This window comes from Ciona intestinalis, unplaced genomic scaffold, assembly GCF_000224145.3.
Source record: "Ciona intestinalis unplaced genomic scaffold, KH HT001193.1, whole genome shotgun sequence".
Taxonomy (NCBI): domain Eukaryota; kingdom Metazoa; phylum Chordata; class Ascidiacea; order Phlebobranchia; family Cionidae; genus Ciona; species Ciona intestinalis.
Window position 1 is genome coordinate 1,781 of NW_004191514.1, and position 19,795 is coordinate 21,575.

Consider the following 19,795-nt stretch of genomic DNA (forward strand, 5'->3'; position numbering starts at 1 on the left):
AGTACAGCATGTAACACTAAGGTATAATGAATTTTTAATATAAAAAAAGTGTTTAAAATTAATTAATAAAAAAAGTGCTTAGTCAGAAAACATAATACTGTTTATGTTTTACATTTTTTTATACTCTTGAAGAAGAAGCTTTCATTATGCCAAATCAGAAATAAAGTTTGATTGTGATCAAATTTGAGTGAAATAATTTTTTAAGAAAAATCTTATGCATTGATTGTGTCACGGCCAATGTTTTTTTACTCATGGGTCGAATAAGCTGTTTCGTATTTTGAAACTTTGATGCTACCTTTAGATTACATAGGAGCATATCTATCAATACACAAATTTTGATTTTTTGTTGGTATGCCCCTATAACGTGACATTAGTTGGATAACAGCATGTTTTCCCTGATATATTTTTTTATTTATCATACTATTAAACAACTTCTTTTAACACTCTTTTAGTTCCCTTCGGCTGCCCTGCTCCAAGTATTACAAATGGAGCACTTGTACCTGCCTTAGCTTCATATGACGCATTTGCAAGGGTTACATTTACTTGTAATAGTGGGTTTACTTTAGTTGGTAACAGTGTTGCTGTCTGTGCAAATGGGCAATGGAGCGCACAACCTCCAGAGTGCAGAGGCGGTGAGTTGTCAAACAATGTTTAATGTGAAATCATTCAGTTTTCCTGATTTATATTAATTCTTGTTGTTTACGTTTGAGAATCAGCAGGTTGTCTGGTGTCTACCTCTGCCTGCACTAAAGATGACTATTTCTAATATTAGTTTTAGAATGCCCTGCTCTCACCATTCCAAATGGTTCAATAACCCCTGCTGGTCCATATGCTGCTGGTACTACAGCCAGAGTCGATTGCAACAGAGGTTTTGTCAGAAACGGTAGTGCAATCATGACTTGTCCAACAGATGGCAAATGGAAAACTATAACCAATTGTCAAGGTAATATATATATGTATGGACTTTTTCATTTTTTTATGTATGGCTGATAATTTGGACAACCCATTAGTAACCACTGGGTTGGAGCAATTGCCGTTAAGTGTCTTGCCCAAGGACACATACGCTCATAATGGTAGCAGCGTCAAGCCTTGAACCCATTACCTCTGGGTTACAGGCAGGCACTCTAACCACTATGCCCTGGCGCCATGTTATTGTTATAACAACATGTTTTGTGTGCTACTGTGCTACATATTATATTCATCACATTATTAAACAACTTTATTCAACACTCTAGTTCCCTTCGGCTGTCCTGCTCCAAATATTACAAATGGAGCACTTGTACCTGCCTTAGCTTCATATGACGCATTTGCAAGAGTTACATTTACTTGTAATAGTGGGTTTACTTTAGTTGGTAACAGTGTTGCTGTCTGTGCAAATGGGCAATGGAGCGCACAACCTCCTGAATGCAGAAGGGGTGAGTTATCAAACAATGTTTAATATGAAATTATTCAGTTTTCCTGATTTATATTAATTCTTGTTGTTTACGTTTAAGAATCAGTAGTTTGTTTACCTCTGCCTGCACTAAAGGTAACTATTTCTAATATTAGTTAGTTGTATAATGTTTATATTTCAGGATGCCCTGCTCTCACCATTCCAAACGGTTCAATAACCCCTGCTGGTCCATATGCTGCTGGTACTACAGCCAGAGTCGATTGCAACAAAGGTTTTTTCAGAAACGGTAGTGCAATCATGACTTGTCCAACAGATGGCAAATGGAAAACTATAACCAATTGTCAAGGTAATATACATCTATGTTTTTAATGACGTATGCCTTTCTTTAAGAATATGACATTAGTTGGTTATGTTTAGGGATGCACATTACAGAATAATTAGGTATTCTAGGATATCCTAGAATACTTTATTTCGAATCTAGAATTCCGAATCTAGAATTTCGAATCTTTTATATTTATAGGAAAAATGAATTTTACCCACAAAAGTCAGTTTATTGACTCTTTCATAGCAGCCTTGTTGGATCATAAGCTGTAAAATGATCAAAAATTGTACCATTGGGTAGTTTTTGCGTCATGAAACGTATAGCAGGCTATGAAAAGTCGTTACGAAACGTTTACTCTCGAAAGTCCCACAAACACAAAATTTTTTTTTTTCAAAATTAATAAGTTTCAAAATTTGTTAATACAGTATATGAGGTGACGTGTGAAGACGTCATTAAACAGAATACCGAATCCCGTAATTAGATTCGAATACAAAAGGATTCAAATCTCATGGATTCGAAATTCTGTAATGTGCATCCCTAGTTATGTTATTGTTAAAACAGAATATTTCCCTGATATATTTTTCTTATTTATCATACTATTAAACAACTCCTTTCAACACTCTCTCTTAGTTCCCTTCGGCTGCCCTGCTCCAAATATTACAAATGGAGCACTCGTACCTGCCTCAGCTTCATATGACGCATTTGCAAGGGTTACATTTACTTGTAATAGTGGGTTTACTTTAGTTGGTAACAGTGTTGCTGTCTGTGCAAATGGGCATTGGAGCTCACAACCTCCTGAGTGCAGAAACTGTGAGTTGAAATATACTACATTAGGGTTGAATGCCATTGAATTGTTCCATTCTAACTAGTACTGTATTTACAAACGTTTGTAGAACTACCTTTTCTTAATACATCATCAGTCGTACATAGTTTGGATCTGGTTCTACGAAACTAACAGACATTAATCAAGTCTATTGTCAGTCTTTTATTCAAATAAGATTCTATTTTTATAAGACACTGCAGTGTCATTTAGGTGAAATATATCTTTTATTAAATAATTGGTTGGACTTAATTTTTGTCTGTTGCGTTTTTGTAGCCAAGACCCTAACTGCATTTCTTTACACAAGAATCATTCTCTATGAGCACCAGGTCAGGGCGAGATTCACAGGACTTTTTATAGTAGTAATGTAGTAAATTACATTAAACCAAACACTTTTTTCGTGCTGTATGTATAAACTATGTAATATTAAGTCTCTCTTCATTTTTAAAGATTTTTAAAACATTATAATTAAAAGGTATTCAAAATTAGTCTTTTGTTTTTAGGATTTCTATATGGCTTTTTAAAAATTTTCTTTATTTATATGATTTTCTTTTTTTGAAAATTTTGTAAAATGTTACTCTTATCAAATGTTTTTCTTGAATATTTTCTATGACGATTCTTCTCCTATAAAACTTCTTTGTTTGTATATAATTTTTTTAGTTTGTTCTGCTCCGCCAACATTTAGTGATGGTACGAGCTTCCCAAACCTTAGTGTAAACAAAAAAGGAGCAGTGGTGCTTTACTCCTGCAACGCGGGATTCACTTTAGCTGGTGCTTCAACAACTAGATGTCTTCCAAATGGTGTATGGTCAGCACCACCTCCAACTTGCCGACCAGGTTAACAACAAGTTTTATTTGTCTCTTGGGTTGCGGTAGCACAGATAAAAAAGGACGAAAAGACACCACATGGCAACAAAACAACTGTCAAAAAATACCATCTGTTTTTAAGACTATATAAGAATATTTAAAATCATTTACTGTAAAATAACATTCTGTTACTTGCAAAAGGAACTCTATAAAAAACCTAAAGAATCAAGATTTCAGAAAATACATAAAATTTTCTGAATACCAATAACTTTTTTGTTAATTTTTTGACTTCTATATCTCTTGCATATATTCGTAAAGATACAATCTAGTACAAAAATAAAGAAATCAACACATAATAACACATCTAGAAAACATGATAAAATATACTTTTATATTTTAAAGTAGTTTTATGCCTACAGCAGGTTTCAAATAAACATTGCTAAAAACTTTTATAATCCAGGAGCAACTACTTGCGCTGATAACCCATGCTTAAATGGTGGTGCATGCTCTATGGTAGATATGGCATACACCTGCAGATGTACTGGCACATGGGTTGGAACGAACTGTCAAGTCCCACTAAGTAAGGGAAAAATATAAAATGAGACGATATTTGTGATATACTTCAACACTTACTCTAATCTTAAAGTTTGCCTCATTTTCCAAATATAAGCCACTGAGAAAAATTAAAGGCGAGCGGAAATTATACACATTTTAAATTGTTTTTCCATTTAAGGTGATGCTGTTCCCGCCTCAGTTAAATTTGATGCACCATTTCTGGCAACATACCGTAATTTGAGTTCACCTGCTACCAAAAAATTGATCAGGGAGTTTAAGACAGCACTCCGTCTTATCTTTTCAGCTTCTGGAACTAATGTGGATATCATAATCAAGTCCATTTTGCAAGGATCGGTTGTGTTTAAGTAAGAAGAGTTTTATAGATTTGTTTATTGGATATTTTAATTTATTTTGGTGGCTTGAGCAACACAAGTCCTCCTCACAGGCATTTTTTTTAAGGCTTTCAAAGATAAAGATCGTCCTAATTGTTTGTAATATTATACTTAAATTCCTTAATAACTAGAAATAGTTTACCATGTTTTCATTAAGGAAAGACCTTTAGGACATGGTCTATGTGTGCAAAAATGTTTAATTCTCAAACATAATTTTGTTTTTAGTTCTTTGGTTGTCCCTCAACGCCCTGGCGAAGTAATTTCAAAAAAAGTAATTTCAGACCAGATTGAACAGGCAATAACTTCTGGAAACTTCCCCATGACCTCACTTGGTTCTCCAGAGCCAGGTCTGTACAAATAAAAATAAAAACATTTTCTTACTGGTACATAACATGCATACCCATACCATGGCACACAAATTACTGATCCTTAAAAACCAAAAGGTAGCTAATTCAAGACTTGTTGCTGTCGTGGTTGTTGGTATATATGTCTATGGACAAGGCCCTAGTCTGTAATGCTTTAACTTATAAAGAAGGGACATTTATTTATGATAAATAATTATTCCAGAAGTATTCATTAAACATATGTTTAATAATAAGTGGTTTTAATTCATTTAAAGTTTATAAAATGTGGTCATACATTTTGTACAGTGTATAAAATGTAGTTAGGTCACTATTACTATATTTTAACATACCACAAGAAGTTAACTTTAGCTTACAGTCAGTGTTTTTTGGGCAGATAGTTAAATTTAGCTTTTTAATTGTTAAAAAGCCCTCCAGTAAACAGTTTTCCAATATTTCGAACCTATTAAATCATTTTCCCATAAAGATGAGTGCAGACTTTTACTTACATCCGTAATCCCTACCCTTTATACACAGATGCAAATGAGTGCAGAATGAAAACAGATAATTGTCGAACAGAAGCAACATGCATCAACACAATTGGAAGTTTTGAATGCCAATGTCCATCGGGTACCTTTGGAGATGGAGTAACATCGTGCTCAGGTAACAAAATGCATTAGTGCTAACATATGGTTATTTTCATATAGCATTAACTTATATGCAACCTTTAATTAGTGTTTTAGAACTTCAACAATATGCCTCTGGATTTTCTATTTTGGTATTTGTTTTGGTATGTATTGATATTTAACATTATCTCCTTCTAGCTTCAAACTTCTGCTCTGGGGTTGACTGTGGAAATGGTGAGTGCCAGGTTACTGCTACTGGCCATAGATGCGTGTGTAACACTGGCTACAGACGAGGAACTACTGGCAAGTGTGATGCTGACGTGTTAGAGTGTCAAATGTCTCCACCTAAATGTGGCCGCAATGGGATCTGTGTAGAAGCCCTTGGATCGTTTTCATGCAATTGTTCTCGTGGGTGGACAGGTAAAAGTTTTTGTAGAGTTTTGTTTTGTGAGGTAGAGTGCTAGGTTCTTAGCCGAAAGGTACAACCGTGTTTAACCCTTGATGCTGCCAACATTGTTGGGTGTAAATCTTTGGGGGTCAATTGGTCCCTTTATCCTGTAGTTAGGGATGAGTTGGCAATGTTTAAATTATAAAATGTGTTTCAGTATGAGTGTTTAAACTTTTGACTTTACCATTTTACAGGCACAACTTGCGATATGAACATCAATGAATGCCCAACAAATCCATGTGGCTCGAATGCTACCTGCCAAGATACGCCAGGATCTTATAGATGCACCTGCAGATCTGGCTACGTGTAAGTTACATTATTATATTTTTCTATTATTGTTCACAGGAGAATTATTTTATAGCCATAGATTTAAAACAGACAATTAAATTCAAAAACACGTTTTGTTAACTCACAGCCAATAATTTCTATCAACTTATAAACTTCACATTTTAAAAAACAAAGTTACATACATTGTAACTTGTATGGTACAGGTGTACGAAATAAAACGCTCATATTATAATGAATGTATTTAAGTTACAATTATTCATGGGTTTATTTACATTTACAATTTTTCATACATTCATTTGCATTTAAAATTATTTATAAATTCATTTACATTTACAATTGTTTATACATTTATTCACATTTAAAGTTGTTTATACATTTATTTGCATTTACAGTTATTCATGCACATATTCACATTTACAGTTACTCATAAATTTTGTACATGTTTCAACAGTGGTAACGGCAAAAAGTGCAACAAGATCATTCTATTTCCAATGACCAATTATAGAACCTTGAGATTGAATTACCAGTCAATCACTTTAAGGTATTCAAAAAAATAAAGATGTTTATTTTGGGGGGAAATAGTAAAGTTTGAATTTCACAAGTTTCAAAAAGAGTAGAAATATATCAAGAATTTCATTTCATTTATTATACTTATATACTTTTCGTGTTAGCTAATTTTTAACCTATTATTGTTTACTGTGAGATGAAGCTGTATGAACTTTTAAATAGTTTAAAACATGAATTCTACAAAATAAGTATTAAAATCTTGTTAAAATAGCACATATTTCGATTATCCGTTGTTGTAGTGTCTATCTATGATATTGTACATGTTTTTCATGCCTTGTGTTTTGTAACTTCGTTAGTATTATTGTCTTTTAAACTTTGTGCCTGAAAATTATATTCATTTGCGTACCGAAGTAAAAAAGACTAACTTAAGTTACTTTATCCAAAACCAGGCTTCCTGTTCCCCTTGCTGGTGGCTACACCCGATCTTTCACAATAAACAAAAATGGGGTGATAACCTTCCCAAAATCTTGGTTTGCGGCTTCTTTGGCTTTGAACACTCCAACGGTTAATTTGGAACGATTTAGTTTCCTGGCTCCATTCTGGGATTATTTTGATAGCAGGGATGTCAGATACATGGTACACAAGTGTTCAATAATACGACTTCTTTTACCCTTTTTATCACTAAGAAATATTTAACTAAAATATTGGTTTCATTTGTTTATTCAATTTACATTTACTAAATCAAAAATATATAATTCTCGATTTACTTAATTTTATGTGCATATGAAAAATTATGCTTTACCTTTTTCAGTAACATTACAAATTTATTTATATCCACCAATATATACTAGTTGTCATTTTAAGGGTAATTTAATTCATGTTTTCTAATTGGTGTACAGATTATGCTTTTTACTGATATTTCCAATAAAGAAAACAAAGGCGAGCGCAAAACCAAAAGTAGGCCTACACTGACGTGTATATCACAATGTGTGTATTACATGTGTTTTTATAACAGTAAAAAATTGAACGATTTTATGTTATTAACTCAAAGCCACTGAAGAATCTTTAATTTTACCGAAGTAATTTTACCAAATATACAATAAAATACTCTATTAGGTGCGTGAAGATAGGAATGGACTACCTGACACCATGCCTGGTCTTTCAACATTAAAAACAATGGTCAAACAAAAGCATAATTACAATATGACTGCAACAACATTAATAGTAGTTCAATGGAATAAAATGCTTATGTTTCCTGCTGCAAGATACCCACGATTGGTAAGAATTTATTCATTAAGATAAATTACCAAACTTAATTCAATGTTGTAACTACTTTAATTTGTGTGTAATTCATATTCGACCAATTTTGTGTAGGTTAATGCTATAGCTATATATATGTATTTTGTGTTTTATATGTGTTTGTGAATTTGATTCCCTTTTTTGTATTTTTATATTGTGTACTTACAAATATTGCTGCTAAATTTGTTTACATTGTGTTTATTTTCCTTTTATTTTCACAGACAAGTACATTCCAGTGCGTGATAATTTCTGACATAAAGAGGTCGTTTGTATTCTTCATTTACCAACCTGGTGAAATGAAATGGGTGAAGGACCCAACAATTCGTATAGTCAACAATGTTTTGACTGGCTTGGGAAATCAAAATGGCTTGGAACATGTCAGAAGGGGAGTGTACACTCCAGATAGAAGCAGCAACATTGGTAATAGTTTTGTTTACTTACATAAACCTATATTCGTATTTTTTTGTTTCTATCAAACTAAGTGCCAAAAATCCTAGTTTAACATGTTAATAAAGCCCTATATAAAAAAATTGAAATTCTTCATGCACAAGCCCTTGGTCTGGGCTATAGATTTTAAAATATATAGTAGAGCTGCTATAAAAAAGCAGGTTTTATGGGTTGCATATTTTTATAAAACTACAACTCTCAAAATTAAAAATTTATATTTACTCATTAGGAATCAATGGCATGTACTTGTATGAGTATTCCTACGCCAACAGCTCCGAGCACAAATGTCTAAGATGGATGGAACGCCAAACAGTACCAGATGTAATTCCACAGACTCGACCATGTGCACCTAGTATGAGGTTTCTGCGATCTGATATGATAGAAATCACAAGTCGTGATAGATCACTGGGATTGCCAACCACACCTGGTAAGTAGAAATAAAAATAATATGACTGCAATATTAGTAAGTGTAGGATGCTCCATATAAAATAAAAAAAATTTTTTTTTTTAAAACACCGAAATTATAACTGGTTTAAATGTTATGCAGCAGTATTGCAAATGCCTTGCTAAAAACCTTGCTTGTCAATGTTGTTAAGCTGCTTTCAATCAGGCAAGATACTTTGTTTTACAATATAACTTTATTACCTAAATTTATAAAAAAAACTTAAATAACGATAATACCTTATGTTTCTAACTCTGCCATACGCTTGTCTAGACGTAACTTGCTTCCAATCCGCGTTTGCAACTCAAAATACACCAGTCTGCTGCTATACCAGAGGTCGATTCAGCTTCGTTAGTCGTATTTACCGAAATATCCTACGATCGAGTATGCCACCTAGGCAGGCTGTTACAACATACAGAGGTTAGATTAATATTATTTTCACAAAGTTTTAAATATATTATTTGTATGTGTTCATGTTTACTTTAAGCCCATCACCGGGGTTAAAACAAACGCGAAAATCTTTTTTATTTAAAGATAGTTAAGATAAAAATGTTTAACCTCTTTGTGGACCATTGGTTGTTTGATCTTATAAAAAGACAGTAGTTTAAACTCGCTTTACTTTGAACCATTTTTAGAGCCTAATGTTTATCCATCAGCATTGAGTAAATAGTTTAAGTCTAGAGAGAAGAATAAATATTCTAAACGCTAATTTAATTATACAGAGGAAGAAATCGATTCCTTTAACAATTGCTGTGGACGTCAAGTGTCACGTTCTGCTATATCTTTCATGTGTGGAGGTTTCTTTCGCTTTAGACCACGAGCCACATCTAGGAGTTTTAGATTTCGTCGAACAGGTAATGTTATATTTTGCGGCGGTTTATATTTTATGTTTTTTTTCAGGCAAGTTTTGAATGTATCCCACATTTCTTAAACTTTGGCGGTTTAAAATAATACATTTGATAGTCTTTCTCGGCACTTTCTGCGATGCTGATTAGACTTTGATTGGTATCTTTGTAATAAAACTTATCCAAAGAATTATAATTTTTGCACAATCTCATTAACTTCCTATTATTTTCTGCTGATTTCTGATGGTGATGACTGCCAAGACAAATCAAATTTAATGTTTCGGTAATTTGTTGTAAACAATAAAAAAATATCATATTTTTACAGTTTGGGGTTGGGGTGATCCTCATTTTACCAACAAGGACCAAGTTGAATTTACACTCAATGGACATGGAGAATACATCCTTGTTGATCAACCAGGACAGTTTATGATGCAAGGCAGAGCTGAACCAGCACTTAATGTTAACGGAACTGAAACCAAAGCCACATTTTTCACAGCTATTGCTGCAAGTAACTTGGCTAATGGAAATACAGTAAGTTCAATTTTGGATAAAAAAAAACAAGTTTTGATTAAAGATATTTATATAAAGTTGTTTGTACTATATTGACTGTCACAATAAAAAAATACAAACACAAAATATTGTGGAGACAAACTGGTAGCTATATTTTTTGATTTTCAGGTTACATTTTCCGCCAATGCTGCAGGGAATGATACGATTGTCCGCATCAATGGAGTTGTCACACAGTTTCCCTCACGTAAGTACTATTTTAAATTTATAACATGGGATAACAGAATTAATAACAAACTATTTGAACACTGTTGCATGAAATTTATATGACACAAAACCTGCAAATTAAAAGTTGTTAACTTTAGCAAATATTCTGTATTTTGAATGAATAAATGTAACTTACTTTATTAGACTTACTTTATCTCGCGTAGCCGAAAAAACGACAGTCGTTATAACGCGGGGGTGCACCTCCTGCCAGCTTACAAGTTACATATGTTGTTTTACCTATAAATTATATTCATCATGCATTACAATTGTACATAACCTTTTGTTAAACTTTAGATGGTTAACTTAGCTGTACGTTCTAGGTATTGGAGATGCAGCAATTATTTCTGGTTTAGTGTATCGCAAAACTAGTAATATAAACTACGAAGTTGTCTTTTCACCAAACGTAACTGTTACTGCTTTCACTGCCAATGGCGTTGTGGGATTTGCAAACAAATTTTCACCTGAATTTGAAAGCTCAATGAGAGGATTATTGGGTAAAAAATATTTGTTAAAATATTGTGTAACCTTTTTCTTGGTATTACACAAAAATATGTTTAAATTAATTGTTTTTAAATGATTCTTACTGTGAGTTTTGTTTATGTTCAACTTAACAGCCACATTTATTGATACTCTTCCAATATTAGTTTTTATTTATACGGTAAAATAGTCATTTTTGTTTTAAATCCTTTTTTTGGTTTCAGGTCCAATTGAATACAGAAATGGTACATCTGTCAATGTAACTTCACTGCGCATCAAGAACCACAGCCAACTTTTGGATGGAACCATTGACCAGATGAAAATATTTCCTATTGGGCAGTCATGTAAGTATAAACATGGATATAACATTCCAATAACGTTATATTTATGTGTTAAGATTAGATCTAATACAAGACTTAACTTTTCTGAGTATTCTGTAATCTGTATGTATTTAGTATTGTAATTTAGGCTTTCCAAAGATAATTATGGCACCATTAAGTTACTCTTGACTTTGAGTCTATAATTATATTGTTATACTGGGTTCAAAGCAAACCTAAATTTGATTTATTTCCACACCAGCTGCAACTACTGAGCTTACAAATTAATACAAACAAAGTCCCATGAAATGACCCACCAAGTTTGGTACTTTGCCAGTTTTATTCTCAAACAGACATTATATTCCTTGGGATCGATTATCAGTTACCACATATTTTTGTAGGTGATAATATTTTATTTTGTCATGTATCAGTTTTCACAACCAAGGAATTCCCGCTTTGTAACAGATACTACTAAGTGTATTGTCACATACACTACTTAGTGTATTGTCCAAGATTTAAAACAATACCCGTTAAATGTATTGTCAAAGCAAACATAGGTGTTCACATTGGCAGTATAAGTGATTCTGATGATTACCTTTACTCTGCAGGGCTTGTTCAATATGCAGAAACTCTTTTTATGTACTCTGCAAACAAATCATTTGCGTATTACAATCGACCAAATAAAGTTCCAGAATTTTTACGAAACTTAGTCGACAGTCTTAATGGTACTACATTGTCCAACATAATTACCATTTGTGGAATGAAGAATCTTGCCTGTGTTTATGATTTTGCCCTTACTGGAAATCAGCAGCTTGCTGTGTCCAGTGGAGACATAGCACAAGAAGCAGAACGCTTAGAAGCACTTGCAGGTTAGTTTAAAACTATTTATTTTGATAAAGAGTAAAACAGTAATTTTCAACATTTTTAGCTACACTACACTTCCAAATAATTTGTTGTTTACAATCTATTAAGATTTAGGTAGTACACATTTTTTAAGATATTTTTACTTTAATAATTTAATGTTGCAGCATTACCCTTACATTTTTAATTTTTATTTAATATAATGATCGTCTTGCATTACAGCGAACACCGCCCCAACGCTTACCTATGACACTGAGCAATCTCCGTTTGTGGTAAACGGTACATTAAGAATGGAAGTTGGTGCTTCAACTACAATGCAGTTCAAGGCAAATGACACAGACAATAATAATTTGTCTTTCTCAGTCAACAGTGATGAGATCCCGGGAGTTACTATCAATTGTAAGTCTCTGTTTAAAAATGTTCCCTTGTATGTCTGTATTTTACCAATTGCACTGGCTATTGAAATCCACAAATCCCTTTAGTTATTTTATATCTCCTTTTGTATAAATAAAATACCTATATATTCAGTAATAAATAAAAAGACTAAATATGTTTAAATAGTAATTTTACAAACTCCTGTCACTGTAAACTAGCTTAAATACTTTTCTATAAACTTAAAAACAATAAATTAACATATTTTACCAAGTAAAAACCTTATGAAAATGAAAAAAAGATTTGCAAAACTAAACACTTCTTTCAGCTGCTGGGCTTCTAACATTTGTTGGTTCTGCTGCCAATTTTGTAAGCAGTCCAATCGCCCTTCAAGTAACAGTGAATGATACCTTCCTGGAAGTCACTGTAGAAGTACCAATGCTTGTGTGTGACTGCAACAATCGTGGAACTTGCCTTTGGGAAGAAAGCATTGTAAATGGAACTGACAAATATGGTGTAAGTGGAAAATAAATGGAAATATTAGGAAGTTATGATACCCCACCTCCTGTATTTTATGTTCTTTGTTCAAATAAATCTGTTGTCATTTAAAGGTATAGAAGCCGTATCTACTAAAAATATAAAGATTATTTGATTTGTTGTGTTGTTTGTAATAACACATCAGTGAAACTGTTTAAGAAGTGCTGATTATTTTTTAAACATATTGTCACGTGTATCGGAAGGTCACGATACGACGTGGTTTAGTTTGGGATTCTGACTTGGAAGTTCTCTTAACAGACAACACACTAGTACCTTGATCAGATGGTACACGACGTTTATTCTTAACACACACAACCTTATTCAAATAGAATCATTAACATTAATACAAACACCTTTCTAAGAAACGTACGACACATAACAATAAACTGTAAGCCATATAGCATCATGACTACTAAACTCCAATCACTTGCAATACTTTGAGTTTTGAACCAAATGGGACGACTATTTATATGCGAGATACAATGGCTAGCGCACGAAGTGGTAAACTCCATGACCGCTCGTTATCAAGCATACAATAGGCGTTTCCGTACGCAGTTTATCTGGGGCGTAAGTTGCTCCGATAAAACAAAAGAATTAGGGCGAGAGGCTATACAGTAAAACATAAGGCAGACGCGTGATTAATCCGCAGGATACCACGTTAGCGGTCCAGACGAACCAATTCCCAGGATATCGCTTTGATTGATACAAAGCATTTGTGACACAACCCCCTTTTTAAGAGTTGTTTTGTTTTAAGAAAATAAAATAAACGTAAAGAAAATAACACAAATGTCTTTACAATACAAACGCGATGAGTATAAACGAAAACACAGTAAGCATAGCGGATTACATCCGGCTGAGATAGTCAGCCCCCACGTTATCACTGCCCTTTATATATTCGCATCGAATATCAAAGTTCTGCAAATACATTGCCCAGCGCATGATCCGGTCATTGTCAAATTTCGTTTTTTGGAGGAATGATAACGGTTGATAATCAGTTTGAATGACAAACTTCGTGCCATATAAGTACATCATGAATTTCTTTACGCCCCACACGACCGCCAGGCATTCTCGTTCGATGGTTGAGTATCGGCGTTCAGCACTTGAAAGCTTCTTACTCGCGTAGCTTACCGGGAAGTACTTTCCTTCATGAACTTGCATAAGAACTGCGCCGATCCCATCCCGCGAGGCATCTGTACGCAGCACGAATCCTAAAGAAGGGTCGGGAAGATGCAGGATTGGCTTCTTTGAGAGCATTAACTTGAGGTTGTTAAAGGCCCTGTCCTGTGCATCACCCCACTCCACGATGTCAGGATGTCCTTTCTTTGTAAGGTCGGTAAGAGGTACGGCCACCGCAGCATAGTTTGCGATGTAGTCGCGATAGTATCCTGTCAAGCCTAGAAATGAACGTACTTCACTTTTGGATTTTGGCCTGGGTGCATCGCGAATCTTTCGGACGTTGTCATCGTGCAATCCGATGACATTGTTTCCCACATGATGTCCCAAGAAGTCGACATCGCCGGCTCCCAATCGACATTTTGTTGGGCGAGCGGTAACGTTGGCGCGAGCTAGCCGTTTAAACAGTTCTTCGAGAGTTGCGAGATGGTCGTTCCAGGTGCGCGTGTGTACAATGACGTCATCAATGTAGTGCTCGACGTTTTCCATGCCTTCAAGAAGCTTTCGCATTCCCCGTACGAATGTCGCACTGGAGTTCTTCATTCCAAATGGCATTTTGCAGAATTCGTAACACCCGTCTGGTGTGACGAAAGCCGTTTTTTGTATGTCATCCTCAGCTACTTTGACTTGCCAGTAGCCTTTGGTCAGGTCGATTGTTGAAAAGTAGTGATCATTAGAAAGCGTATTGAAGACTTCTTTAGCCGTGGTCATTGGTTCAGGGTCAAATATTGTTAGATTGTTCAATTTGCGATAGTCAATACATATGCGATTCGTACCATCCTTTTTACGAACCATTACGACTGGCGACGCGTATGGTGAAGTTGATGGTCGAATAATCCCCGCTTGCAACATTTCTTGATCGTCTCGTAATGACTTGCGTACATGAAACGGCACCATGTATGGTTTTGACCTCACTGGGTTGTCACTCGTCAGGTTAATAACATGTTCTACTAGCCCCATCGATCCAGGTTTTTCGGAGAACACTCCTGAATATGCCTTAACGATCAGCATTATGTCCCGCCTTTGTTGTTCCGTAAGTGAGTCGCCCGTTTTTATATCATCTGTTGTTTCATGGTGAACACCCAAATTCAATTCAAGTAGCTTATCTTCATCTACGGAGTCCGTCGTTTCACAGCATAATGCTCTGATAACTTGTATGTCACTGGTGGCCGCCTTTTCTTCGCGGTTCCGCTGAATGTATTTCTTGAGTAGGTTAATATGATAAATTTTTAGTTTACCTTTCACATCAACCCGATAATCATTGGTCCCGACTTTTACTTTCACTTCGTACGGTCCTTTCCACTGCATTAATAGTTTATTGTTGTCCGTTGGCAGAAGAATTAGGACTTGGTCACCCTCTGAAAGCTCACGCTTCTTTGCTTTCCGGTCATTGTTTTTCTTGTATCGGCTCTGTGCATCTGTACTCGATGCTTTTGCTATTTGCATTGTCTTCTCCAACCTCTCACGTAATTCAAATACGTACTGGTAGCTGCACATTGTTTCTCTGTCTGTTGTTTCGTTGGTTAGCATATCCTTTAAAATATGAAGTGGCCCTCTAATCGTTCGACCGTAAAGAAGTTCGAAGGGTGCAAACCCCGTTGATTCCTGAGGAACTTCACGGTATGCAAAAAGTAACGGATTGATGTACCGATGCCACTGTTGCGGTTGTTCAGCACATAACCTCTTTAACATCGTCTTTAGGGTGCCGTTAAATCTCTCAACTAGCCCGTTGCATTGTGGAGAGTAAGGCGTTGTTCTGAGATGGCGAACCTTCACTAATCTTTCAACTTCTTTCATGCACCCGGACATAAATTGGGTTCCCTGATCCGACAAGATCTCACTTGGTACACCTACTCTGCTGAATATGTCCACTAATGCTTCTGCCACGTCTTCCGTCGCAATGTTTTTTAATGGAACCGCTTCGGGATACCTTGTAGCGTAATCAACCATGGTCAGTAGATAACGATGTCCCTTCTCACTTGGTGGTTGGATTGGGCCAACCAAGTCTACTGCTACCCTTTCAAATGGTACATCAATCAAAGGCATTTTCTGGAGCGGGGCCTTTGCAACTTTGCCTTTGCTAATCGTCTTCTGACAGACATCACATGATCTGCAAAAACGTGTCACATCACTTCTGATACCTGGCCAGTAGAAGTTCGAAAGGATCCGATCTAGCGTTTTTTTTACTCCCATGTGACCTGCCATTATAGAGTCATGAGCGATTCCTATTATCTTGTTCCGAAGGTTACTCGGAACTAACAGCTGCAGTATGGGCTTGCCGTCGTTTACATTAGGATTCCAAAATTGTCTGTAGAGGAGGTTCATTTTTTTTACAAACTTAACATGTCCATTGTTCCCAGAGGTTTCGTTGGATTTTTCCCGAAATTTGTCTAACGATGTATCCGAGTCTTGGGCGATTTGGAAGGTTTTCTTATTAATGGCTTCGTCGAATCCTGTACAGCCGTGTATCTTTAGGAGTTTTAATTGATGGCGTTCACGAGCCTTTGATCTTGTGACCACTGCACAGGACTTTACAGATGTCGCGGGCCAGTTAGGATCAGGAGAGTCCCAATTCCTGGCCCCGGGGATATTTCCAATTATGAGATCTCCATTCAGATTGGTAACACAGACGACTTCGAGAGTTCCGGAATAATACGGCGTGTCAATTTCGACGATCGCCACTGGAGCAGCTTTAGGTCGTCCTACAAAGCCTTGAAGGTTCTGATATTCTCCCGTGAGTTGTTTATCCAAGACTAATGATCTACGAATAAGCACCGTTGTACATCCAGTGTCCCGCAATGTTTCCACGGTTTTGCCATTAACGCGTCCGAGTACCGACTTTAAATTGCGGTTGTGGACTTGAACCACCATTGCGTTTTGTGTCCGTTCTGTTGAGTTACGCGTTGTGCCTCTGGTGACCATTGCAGTACATTCCCTAGCAGCGTGTCCATACATTCCACAATTAAAACACTGGCGACCAATAGGACCCGATCGGTACGCACGCCGGTTTACGTCCCATGATCCTGTTCTCTCGTGGTTGGCATAATATACTATAGCTCGCGTGCGCTTTGATTCTGAGCTAAATCCGTTTATCAGTTTCTTCAAGGGACTTAGGAATTTGTCGGCCATTTCCGCAAACTCTGTCATGTTTGTAGTGGAATGCTGCCTCATATACAAGGATAGGTCGCGATAACTTTCTCTGTGGAATTTTTCTCGAAGAAACAGCTCCTTGAGTCCTTTGTACGTCTTTTCTACTCCAGCCATTTCTACCCAATTGTCCAAGTAGTTTTCAAACCGAATAAAATACTGAGAAACCGTCTCGTCTTGTTGCTGGTTCTCACTGTTGAACTTATTTCGGTATCCATCCTCACGCAACCCATACCGCTCTCGGAGCGCACGTTTCAATATTTCGTAGTCTCTTCCCTCCTCGGCTGACAATCGTGAGAATACCCCCAATGCTTTTCCGGTAAGTAGTGCGCTTAGCCAGGTTGCCCATTGGGTTTTCTCCCAGCCGCTATTCTCAGCATACCTCTCAAACCGAAGCAGGTAGCCATCCATGTCATCCATGTTGTTTACAAATTTTGGTAGCTCTGGCCACTTGCTAGTGCCATTGACACTTACTACCGACGCCGTGCTAGTAGTTTCATCACGTCGTTGTCCATCTTCCAGCTCCAGCTTTCTCAATTCCAATTCGTGTTGGCGAACCTGATGTCTTTCTTCGGTTTCATCTGCACGTTTCTTCGCTTCTATTTCATCAGAACGTTTCTTTTCTGCAATCTTATCCGCACGTTTCTTCGCTTCCATTTCATCAAAACGTTTCTTTTCTGTAATCTCATCCGCACGTTTCTTCGCTTCCATTTCATCTGCACGCTTTTTCTCATCCCGAACCGCTATTCTTTCTTCTCGTTCAAGTTGTGCTTTCACGAAGTCACGCAAATTATCGCCGGTATATCCTAATCGATTACCAGTTTCCATCCAATGATCAATAGACTCCATTGCCGATCCTACCAGGGTTGCTGCTTAACTTCGCTTATATAATCAGATAAATCCCGGACGAGCCCCCAGTTGTCACGTGTATCGGAAGGTCACGATACGACGAGGTTTAGTTTGGGATTCTGACTTGGAAGTTCTCTTAACAGACAACACACTAGTACCTTGATCAGTTGGTACACGACGTTTATTCTTAACACACACAACCTTATTCAAATAGAATCGATTAACATTAATACAAACACCTTTCTAGAAACGTACGACACATAACAATAAACTGTAAGCCATATAGCATCATGACTACTAAACTCCAATCACTTGCAATACTTTGAGTTTTGAACCAAATGGGACGACTATTTATATGCGAGATACAATGGCTAGCGCACGAAGTGTTAAACTCCATGACCGCTCGTTATCAAGCATACAATAGGCGTTTCCGTACGCAGTTTATCTGGGGCGTAAGTTGCTCCAATAAAACAAAAGAATTAGGGCGAGAGGCTATACAGTAAAACAAAAGGCAGACGCGTGATTAATCCGCAGGATACCACGTTAGCGGTCCAGACGAACCAATTCCCAGGATATCGCTTTGATTGATACAAAGCATTTGTGACAATGTCGCTCAGTCTGACGTACCGACTGCCAGATATCAAAGTGGACGACTGACGTACCGACTGCCAGATATCAAAGTGGACGTGTTTGATGGAACACCGATTAAATTTCCACTGTGGGAAACGGCCTTCGACGCATTGGTGGAATCAAGGTCGTCGTGCGTTGCACAAAGATTAAATTTGTTACAACAGCATCTGCGGGGAGAGCCGAGAGAACTGGTAAATGGTTTGTTTCTTTTACAATCCGAAGAAGCTTACTACGAAGCAAGACGCAAGTTAAAAGAAATTTATGGCAACGACAGTCTGATTAGTAAGGGCGGAGCCGCATTTAACAAATTATAGCTGTCAACGTTCGCAAATATCCTATATCGCATTTTAACTGCATGTTTGTCTTTGATTAGTATCGTTTAATGCGAAACGGAAACGAATGAACTGGGTTTGACGCCGTGGCTCGTTGGTCTAGGTGTAGGATTCTCGCTTCGGGTGCGAGATGTCCCGGATTCACAGCCCGGACGAGTTCATATTTACTAAATTTTAGCTGTCAACATTCACAAATATGTCATTTCGCATTTAGGAGACCAACTTATATTTTACACTTATAATACTATGACTTTCCTTATGAACATTGGTCCAGAAAATATATAACAGTTTTCTATGTTTCGAAAATATTTATTTTGTTCTGTAAACAATACGTTTTGTTTAATACACAATAAATTTTGTTCAGAAACAAAATGTTTTAATCCGCAAACAATATTTTGTTATCCAAAAACGATATTTATCGGTCCGAAAGCGATATTTTTTGTTCCGAATTAAAATGTATTTTTTGACTCATCTATTTGGTTTATATACCTGTTACTTTATTTTGTCAAATAATTTAATGTTTTATTTACTTTAATGTAGTAACAAGGGTTAGTAAAATAAAAAGTGAAAACTAAAACTATCGAATTATTAATTTTTCGCCAAATCGCACATACACCATTATCGCCTCAAGTGTCCAGAAAAAGTTCAAAACAAAAAAATTTGTTCCGGAAGTGCAAAACAACGTGTTCCGAACTGTAACCATTCGGAACAAAATATTTCGTTCCGAACAAAAAAATATAGTTAGTGACTTTACCTATGGTTAAATGCACCAAAATATAATAATAATATAAAAA

At 36.1% G+C, this 19,795-nt stretch overlaps 2 protein-coding genes across 8 annotated transcripts in view; one reads left to right on the forward strand and one right to left on the reverse strand.

Annotated features, from left to right (window-relative positions):
* LOC100187250 (mucin-4-like) overlaps positions 1-12,930 on the forward strand; it is a 14,666-nt gene extending 1,736 nt beyond the window's left edge. Inside the window, exons 2-27 of one of the 6 annotated variants that reach the window (XM_026840329.1) lie at positions 453-632; positions 773-943; positions 1,236-1,415; positions 1,575-1,739; positions 2,346-2,525; positions 3,196-3,372; positions 3,803-3,922; positions 4,076-4,262; positions 4,515-4,636; positions 5,168-5,293; positions 5,455-5,676; positions 5,899-6,010; positions 6,444-6,533; positions 6,949-7,135; positions 7,616-7,777; positions 8,020-8,218; positions 8,475-8,672; positions 8,961-9,107; positions 9,410-9,541; positions 9,858-10,063; positions 10,211-10,286; positions 10,627-10,800; positions 11,008-11,127; positions 11,709-11,969; positions 12,184-12,360; positions 12,662-12,930. In XM_026840329.1, coding sequence (XP_026696130.1) covers positions 453-632; positions 773-943; positions 1,236-1,415; positions 1,575-1,739; positions 2,346-2,525; positions 3,196-3,372; positions 3,803-3,922; positions 4,076-4,262; positions 4,515-4,636; positions 5,168-5,293; positions 5,455-5,676; positions 5,899-6,010; positions 6,444-6,533; positions 6,949-7,135; positions 7,616-7,777; positions 8,020-8,218; positions 8,475-8,672; positions 8,961-9,107; positions 9,410-9,541; positions 9,858-10,063; positions 10,211-10,286; positions 10,627-10,800; positions 11,008-11,127; positions 11,709-11,969; positions 12,184-12,360; positions 12,662-12,864 — 4,274 coding nt within the window. In that variant the 3' untranslated portion in view covers positions 12,865-12,930. The remainder of the gene's footprint in view (positions 1-452; positions 633-772; positions 944-1,235; positions 1,416-1,574; positions 1,740-2,345; positions 2,526-3,195; positions 3,373-3,802; positions 3,923-4,075; positions 4,263-4,514; positions 4,637-5,167; positions 5,294-5,454; positions 5,677-5,898; positions 6,011-6,443; positions 6,534-6,948; positions 7,136-7,615; positions 7,778-8,019; positions 8,219-8,474; positions 8,673-8,960; positions 9,108-9,409; positions 9,542-9,857; positions 10,064-10,210; positions 10,287-10,626; positions 10,801-11,007; positions 11,128-11,708; positions 11,970-12,183; positions 12,361-12,661) is intronic. The other 5 variants (XM_026840330.1, XM_026840328.1, XM_026840331.1 and 2 more) reach the window with 5 other exon arrangements.
* A 218-nt stretch (positions 12,931-13,148) lies between these two features.
* On the reverse strand, positions 13,149-18,667 carry zf(cchc)-26 (zinc finger (CCHC)-26). 2 transcript variants are annotated; one of them, XM_018817241.2, is made up of 2 exons: positions 17,875-18,667; positions 13,149-17,820 (listed from the first exon to the last, which is right to left on the reverse strand). In XM_018817241.2, the coding sequence occupies exons 1-2, from the start codon at positions 18,037-18,039 to the stop codon at positions 13,714-13,716; spliced, it is 4,272 nt and encodes a 1,423-aa protein (XP_018672786.1). In that variant the 5' UTR covers positions 18,040-18,667; the 3' UTR covers positions 13,149-13,713. The 2 variants fall into 2 exon arrangements, with proteins under 2 accessions (XP_018672786.1, XP_026696128.1); XM_026840327.1 differs by having other exon boundaries at positions 13,149-18,667.
* Positions 18,668-19,795: the final 1,128 nt, after the last annotated feature.